Source organism: Cnephaeus nilssonii (assembly GCF_951640355.1).
Source record: "Cnephaeus nilssonii genome assembly, chromosome: 6".
Taxonomy (NCBI): Eukaryota; Metazoa; Chordata; class Mammalia; order Chiroptera; family Vespertilionidae; genus Cnephaeus; species Cnephaeus nilssonii.
Genome location: NC_137077.1, coordinates 46,999,564 through 47,007,591, shown reverse-complemented (window position 1 = coordinate 47,007,591; position 8,028 = coordinate 46,999,564). Strand labels below are relative to the sequence as shown.

Here is an 8,028-nt window from a genome sequence, read left to right as displayed (position 1 = left end):
GGTCTGCCCACCGGGGCCTTCGGGCCCGGGCTTCGACATGCGGGAGCAGCCCCGGCCGCGGCCTCCGCCCTGGGGCCTCGCGGGTCTTCTGGTCCTGGCGCTCTGCAGTCGGTGAGCCGCCCCCCGTCTCCCAGCACCCCCCCCCCCACACACAGCCGGGGAGAAGCACCGCCCCGGCGGGAGGACGCGGAGGGGGCGCGAGGCCTGGACCACAGACCCAGCAACGCCTTCTCGGTTCCCAGGGCCCTCGGCAATGAGATTCTGGGCCTGAAGCTGCCCGGCGAGCCGCCGCTGACCGCCAACACCGTGTGCTTGACGCTGTCGGGCCTGAGCAAGCGGCAGCTGGGCCTGTGCCTGCGCAGCCCCGACGTGACCGCGTCCGCGCTTCAGGGCCTGCACATCGCGGTCCACGAGTGTCAGCACCAGCTGCGCGACCAGCGCTGGAACTGCTCGGCGCTCGAGGGCGGCGGCCGCCTGCCGCACCACAGCGCCATCCTCAAGCGCGGTGAGCCTGGCGGGGCTGGGGTTGGGGGGCAGGCCTAGGAGAGAGGAGGCGGGAAGGGACCGGTTCACGACTCCGGGAGGGGCCTCTCCGGGAATTCCCCCGACAGCCTCGAGGAGCTGGGTTTGGCCACCCGTCTGGGCCCCTGCGCTTCTGACTTCCACCTGCTCGCTGCCGGCAACGCAGCTGGTCCATGCTCCCCTACTCTAAGCACCCCCCCCCCCCCCCCCCGCTTTCCTGCTTACACCCAGCTGGGTCTGGGTTGCACCTGTGAGAGAGATGCCCCCAGCCCTGGAAGCTTCAAACGCCCCCCATCCACTCCCCCAATTTCACCCTCCTCCTTCTCAGAGGGACAAGCCCAGGCTGGTGTCCCCAGAACCTCAGTGGAGGAGGGGTACCACCCCCAACCGTTTAAGGGTTAAACCTACTCTCCTAATTGCTGGGGTTCCCAGGAGCTGAGACTGGGAACAAAGACCCTGATGGCTTTGAAGCAGGGGAGCAGCCCCCCTCCTCTGTGCTGTGGGGGCCCCAGGTGGCTCTCACCTGAGCAGGTGAGGAACTGGCTGGAGGGGTGGAGAACAGGTCACTGCTGGCCTGGTCTGGGAGGCATGGTCTGGGAAGCATCAATGCCTCTTGCCAGGCCATGCTTGAGTTTACTCCTAGGAAGAGTCAAGATCCATCCTGGGCTCAGCTTAAGGGTGGGGGCAATACTTCGGGGACTACAGGGTTAATAAGGCAGCTGCCATCTGCAGGGGAATTCCCAAGACGTGTGCAAACAGCTTCACCCCTGGAGGGTTGGGGTTGGGGGGGAATCAGGAGGTTGAGCCAGGAGCCCTGCATCCTGAGGTGGGCAAGGCCTGGCCCCTAAGGAGCTGCTGTCTCTCATCCTCTCAGGGCTCCAAGGAGCCCCTGCCTAAAAGGAAGTGAGGGATCCCCTCTTTCTTCACAGGACGTGTTGTAGGGGGAAGGCTTTGATGCCCAAATGAGAAGCATATCTACCTGAGGCTGGGAAAGGCTAGTCATGCTGAGCCTCTGTGACCCCAAAAACAAAACAAAGGAGCCAACCTTTTAAGAGGGCCTTAGGGAGAATCACCCCCACCTCTCTCCCCTTCCCAGCATTTTATAGAGTAATAGCAGGTTAGGATAAACTTAAAGAGCAGCCTTAAGGACAAATATAAAACTAGAAACTGGAAAGGTGAAGGACAGCTCCACAGCTACAGTGCTTTGGAGGTTTGGGGGTGGTGGAGGTTAGATTGGTTAAAATGCTGCTTAAAATAACCCCGAAGAAGAAGAAAAAAACGAACCCATTATTGCCTCTGCTTCCACCCCACCCAAGCTCCCTGCAGGGCTGGGGGATTTCTAAGGCTTTCAGATGTAGAACTCGGTGAAGGCATCTTCAAAGACCACAGGGACTCCCTTTTAGTCATCTCCCAACCCCAGAGGTCTTGCCCTCTAGGCTAGCTCTTTCATCCACACCTGAAAACCCCAGACTTACAGAGCAAGAAAGGGCCTCAGAGATCATCTCAACCCATCATCCCCTCAATTTACAGATGAGGAAACTGAGGCTCTGCACTTTCAGCTCCCCTTTTCTCCCATGACTTTCTCCCAAATTACTTAGCTAGTAATGGCAGGGTCAGGATTCAGTTAGGAATTTCTGGAATTGGAGGATGGCTGTTTATTTCCCTCTGCCTCCCTATTCTCAGCTGCCTGTCAACTTTACCCTCACCATCACACCCTTTCATCCCCAGGTTTCCGTGAGAGTGCCTTTTCCTTCTCCATGCTGGCTGCTGGCGTCATGCATGCGGTAGCCACAGCCTGCAGCCTGGGCAAGCTGGTGAGCTGCGGCTGTGGCTGGAAGGGTAGTGGTGAGCAGGATCGGCTGAGGGCCAAACTGCTGCAGCTGCAGGCACTGTCCCGGGGCAAAAGTTTCCCCCACTCCCTGCCTAGCCCGGGTCCGGGCTCAGGCCCCAGCCCTAGCCCCCAGGACACATGGGAATGGGGTGGCTGTAACCATGACATGGACTTTGGAGAGAAGTTCTCTCGGGATTTCTTGGATTCCAGGGAAGCTCCCCGGGACATCCAGGCACGAATGCGAATCCACAACAACAGGGTGGGGCGACAGGTACGTGTGCAAATTGTCCTGGGTCTCCCTAGCTTTCTGGCCTGGCTCCAGTTTGAGAGGCAGAGCAGAGTAAGAGGATGAGATATGATGGGTGATTGTCACCCTCTGGTAGCCCTGAGCAAGTGACTTGACCTCAGTTTTGCATATGTAAAGAGTCTAAGGATACCTACCTTACGTCTTTAGAGAGCTAGTAAATAGAGCCCCCAGCAGAGTCCCTCGTCCTTGACAGGTGCTTATTACATGATAGCTATTATTACAGCTTTCTTCCCTATGGAATTTAGGAGTGCTCTGGGCCCAGACTCCCCATTTTAGCAGCCCTCACTCTGGAAAGAGCACTGGAGTCGAGTCAGGACAACTGGAGTTATCCAGCTAGTGACTGAAGATAGGCAAATCCCTCTGCTCTGGCTTCAGTTCTCCAACCATAAAATGAGGGAGTTGGGCTCTCAACCAGCTTCTTTTTCTTCTGATATTCCACAATCATTTGTTCATTCTTGCCTCTATTTGTCCCTCCTTTTGCCTCCCTGTTCCCTCCCCTCTTCTGTGTCTCTGTGCTCTATCCATTTATTGCCCTTTCCTCCACCTCTTCCCCTTCTGACGCTCCAGGTGGTAACTGAAAACCTAAAGCGGAAATGCAAGTGTCACGGCACTTCAGGCAGCTGCCAGTTCAAGACCTGCTGGAGGGCGGCCCCAGAGTTCCGGGCAGTGGGGGCAGCATTAAAGGAGCGACTGGGCAGGGCCATCTTCATTGATACCCACAACCGCAACTCCGGAGCCTTCCAGCCCCGCCTGCGTCCCCGCCGCCTCTCAGGAGAGCTGGTTTACTTTGAGAAGTCTCCTGATTTCTGTGAGCGAGACCCCAGTGTGGGCTCCCCAGGCACGCGGGGCCGGGCCTGCAACAAGACCAGCCGCCTGCTGGATGGCTGTGGCAGCCTGTGTTGTGGCCGTGGGCACAACGTGCTCCGGCAGACCAGAGTTGAGCGCTGTCATTGCCGTTTCCACTGGTGCTGCTATGTGCTGTGTGATGAGTGCAAGGTCACAGAGTGGGTCAACGTGTGTAAGTGAGGGTCAGCCTCACAGCAGGCTGGGGAAGGGGAGGGGCGCCTTTTCAGCCTTTTGCTCTAATTTCTGTCCAAGGTCAATCTTGGCCCCTGGAAGTTCAAAGTATCTACCTGGAAACACCTTTGGGGGTGGGGTGGGGGTCAGGTGGAATCTGTCATGTGTGGCCTTCTCCCCCACAGTTGAAGGGCCTTGTGTGTGTGTGTGGGGGGGGGGAAGATGTCACCCCTCTTCTACTCCTTAAACACCTGGATGGGCTAAGATGAAATGCACTGTATTGTTCCCCTCTCCCCAGTGCTGGGCCTTTAACTCTGATTCATACGCCTTTCAACTGGGGAGTCCCTACAGTTTGACCACTCTTCTCCTTTGAGGGCTAGCCCCAGGCATTGTGTAGAGCCAGGAGACCTGTATCCAGAAAGAAACCACTCACTCTCTTTGCTGTTCATGAACTCCTCTACTGCAGCCTGAGCCCCCTCTTGTGGGGTAATGGGAAACATGGTAGAGAGGTTTTTCTTAGGGAGGAACAGAGTGCTGAGGGGGAGTGCTCTCCCCTAAGTTCTCAGAGTAATCTGTCCAGGCCCTTAGGGAAGCTGTCTGCCCCCCCCCCGCCCCCACATTCAGATGTTAAAGGGGACTCTCCAAAGGAAGAGTTTTACCTACGACTTTCTGAGCCTCTCTTTCTTTCTTTAGCAGGAGGGGTGGGAATGGATAATTTATTGTACTGAGATTTGTTCTTGGTTCCTGTTTATAACTAAAATAAATTAAGTTACTGGACTGGTGGATGCAGATGGTGATATTTCTGTCCACACTTGGGATCCCACTTCATGGCTTCTTTTCCAGGTGAATTCTCCTACCCTACTACACTCAATGATTTTATTTATGTGTAGCCTGCTGGTCCCACAGAGGATTTGAAATGGGCCTCAGTGACGTAGTTGGCAACTCTTAGTGTGAAAAACTAGGGGTACTTGTAGGTGTGAGGGGCTAGAGATCCAAATATAGGCTTTATTTACTCTGTGTGTGCCTCAACTCCAGGGATTGCCTCAATCACTGCCCTAGAACAATCACTGCTCCCCCACCCCCAAACAGGTCTTGATAGTAAACATATTAGGTCTGTGGGTTTTGTCACAACTATTCAACCCTGCAATAACTACTCAACTCTGCTGTTGTAGATCAAAAGCAGCCATAGACCACACATAAACAAAAAGATGTCCAATACAATTTAATTCACACAAACAGACTGCAGGACCAGATTTGGTCCTCTGGCTGTAGTTTGTTGACCCCTGCCCCACACTGTGAGGTCACCTCTGTGTTGGGGTTTTGTTTTTTTATATATAAATGCATTTTTATTGATTTCAGAGAGGAAGGGAGAGGGAGAGAGAGATGGAAACATCAATGATGAGAAAGAATCATTGATTGGTTGCCTCTTGCACGGCCCACACAGGGGATCGAGCCCGCAACCCAGGCATGTGCCCTTGCCCAGAATCAAGCCTGGGGCCCTTTAGTCTGCAGGCTGATGCTCTATCCACTGAGCCAAACCGGCTAGGGCATGTTTTGGGGTTTTCAAGTCCTAAAGGTATCTCATCGTTGAACCTGCACCCAAAAGAGCAGGTGCTTTTCTCTCTGGCTCCAAATCAGAGAACTTGGGAGGTAGATACAAGACTAATGGGAAACATATAAAAGGGATTCCTGTGCCTAAAAGGGAAATTTTTTTGCTCTGGAAACCAGCAAAACCAGCATGCCCTCCCACTGAATTATTTGCATATGTATTTTGTCCTTCCTTATTCAGAGCTCTTTTGCATTTAATTTTAATCTTAGTGAAATAATTCCTTTATCTTTAAGAAGAAACCATAACTAGAGAAAAGAGAATGTCTTTTATTCCAATCTTTCTATTCCTAGCCTGATATTTTTTAAAACAAACCATTATCTTTCACTTGGAAAAAGGACATGCACCACACATTCAGAACTTTACAAGTAACTGCTTATGGGGTTGCAAGAAGCTGACTGTAACAGGTCATCTCCTTGGCCAAGGAACGTACGACTAGAATGCAGAGTACATTCTACATTCTAGGCCAGAAATTTTCAACTGGTGTGCCACAATAATTTTTAAAATTGATTTTTTAAGAGAGAGAGGAAGGGGGGGAGGGGAGAGAGAGAGAGGTAGGTAGATAGATAGATAGATAGATAGATCAGTTGCCTCCCATACATGCCCCGACTGGGTATCGAACCTGCAACCTAGGTATGTGCCCTTAATGGGAATTGAATCCAAGGCCTTTGGTGTAAGGGATGCAATGATGCTCCAACCAACTGAGCTATCTGGCCAGAGTCTCAAGAATTTTTTAAACATGCAATAATGCAATACTTGACTATTTAGTCAGGGGCACTGACCTCTTTTTCCTTAAATTGTCAAATAAAAAACTACAACAGCTAACACAATAACTGTCCAGGGTGAACGAATCAAAATTCTACCTATTTTTTTGTCAGATGGGCAAAGAATATATTTTTTGGTGTGCCACAGAATTTTAGTAATTAGTTTATGTGTGCAATGAGATGAAAAAGGCAGAAAATCTATTGCTCTAGGCAACAGATATATCTGCTGCCCAAATTACTCTTCAAGTCAGGTGAAATGATGTTAACACCAGGGTAGTAAGACCATTTTGAGGAGTGTTGGGTTAGGGCAGTACTTTATGGCAAAATTTTATGTCCTAAATTTCCACTTGAGCATTGAGAATTCTGGGTTTGGAAATTTGATGGAGGCAGGAAGATATCTCATCCTTACTTAGGCAATGACTGTATCTGGTGAGCATATGGGGATAGTGGGATGTAGCTAGAATGGACATAGACTATGAGAGAGAATAATGATAAGGAATATCCAGATGGGAATTTTGCACACTCAGTAAGAGCAAAGAGAATCTCCAATGGAGTCACAGCAAGAATATTTTAGCTTTTTCTGGTTTCCTTCCTCTGTACTCCTTTAGACTCCTTCTCTCTTTCTAGCTCTCATCTTTCGTCACACATACTCTGTGGCAAACTTAAGCCCCAAACCACAACCTTGAGAAATTCCAAATGGATTTTGTCAGCAAGGCCAACACCGCCCCTCCTGCCTTCCACACCCCTGCTCCAGGCACACGAGCTGGGCTCAGGCCCAGGCCTGGGGTCAGTGGCAGGAGTGGGAGTATGCAACCCACAGAGCGGGTGGCTACAATTTCAGCTTTTACTTAGCTCCAGTGGAAGTCAGAGGGAGGGAGAAAGACTGATGAACTGTAAGTCAGGTCTCTGCCTCCTTCAGCTCTAGATGAGCTCTTCTCCCTTAGCCTTTCAAGTGGTTGGGAAGCTGGAGAGTAGCAGTGATTGACTAATTTCCAACTGGGCAGCACCCCTCCTATCTTTGCATTTGTTTGCTCCATGGGAAGCACCCAGTGATGCTGCAACAGACATTTTCTTCTCAAGACTCCAAAGGAGTGAAGGACAGGAGAAATGGGAGATTCTCTAGTCCCATTAATCAGTTCTGACTCAAATACCTTGCTGTTTACCATATTAGGTTGCACCATTTCCATCCTTCTGTCACACCTGGGACCCAACCTTGAGAGGATCTGAAGTCTTGGGCAGTAACACTGACAGGTTCCACCTCCTATAAGAAAGCCACAAGTCATGTTAATGTCATTGGGTACTAGAGAAAGGGTTTTTAAATGTATAATTTTTGTGATCAGTGTGGGGGCATAACCTGGTGGGGTGTTTCTAGAAAATTCTAGGAAAAGAAATGGAAAAAGTAATTATGTGAATGTATCACAGGGCCCACTCTCGGAGTCTGTAATAACACTGGAGGAGTCTTCTGCCACTTAAAACATAAAACTTAGCAGGGTAAAAGCCCTGAAGGGCAACAGCTCAGGACAGATACAACTCTCTTTGTTATAAACATGCTCCTTGTTATCCATCTCATCCCTCACCATCTTGTCTTCACATTCTAGGGTCATGTTATTCTCTAGGTTAAAATATGGAAGAAAACTGACTGGGATAAGAGGAAGAGACTGGTGAATGCATACACCAGGGATTGATGGGGTAAGAGGTAGACATAGTGTGGCTATCTACCAGCCTACTCCTTCTTGGCAGGATACAAGAAACAAGGCCCAAAATCCAGAAAAGCAAGTTTTGGCTCAGGGCTTAGGGAAGAGCCATGTGTTCTCTTATATTGCTGTCAATGTAGAGCGAGGGCACTTAAAGAACCTTCTTCTGTTCTTAGCATTGTTGGCGCCTTTCTTTGATGACAGTCTTGAGTGTTCCAACACAACTTTGCAGGTCTAGACCAGGTGCAGAAATGAGTGTGAGGGAAGCGGGGATGGGCAGGAAGAGA

General features: G+C 50.8%; 1 protein-coding gene across 1 annotated transcript; it reads left to right on the top strand.

Annotated features, from left to right (window-relative positions):
* Positions 1–4,343, top strand: WNT10B (Wnt family member 10B). Its single transcript, XM_079773532.1, has 4 exons — positions 1–111; positions 243–505; positions 2,251–2,624; positions 3,228–4,343. Exons 1-4 carry the CDS (start codon positions 38–40, stop codon positions 3,684–3,686), a joined length of 1,170 nt encoding a protein of 389 aa, XP_079629658.1. The 5' UTR covers positions 1–37; the 3' UTR covers positions 3,687–4,343.
* The last annotated feature ends 3,685 nt before the right edge of the window (positions 4,344–8,028 follow it).

Bases quoted from the DNA above. Each gene is read 5' to 3' on its own strand.
- WNT10B (XM_079773532.1), top strand. From the start codon at position 38: ATGCGGGAGCAGCCCCGGCCGCGGCCTCCGCCCTGGGGCCTCGCGGGT. The intron at 112-242 runs GTGAGCCGCCCC...CTCGGTTCCCAG, and splicing joins GTCCTGGCGCTCTGCAGTCG to GGCCCTCGGCAATGAGATTC. The intron at 506-2,250 runs GTGAGCCTGGCG...TTTCATCCCCAG, and splicing joins CAGCGCCATCCTCAAGCGCG to GTTTCCGTGAGAGTGCCTTT.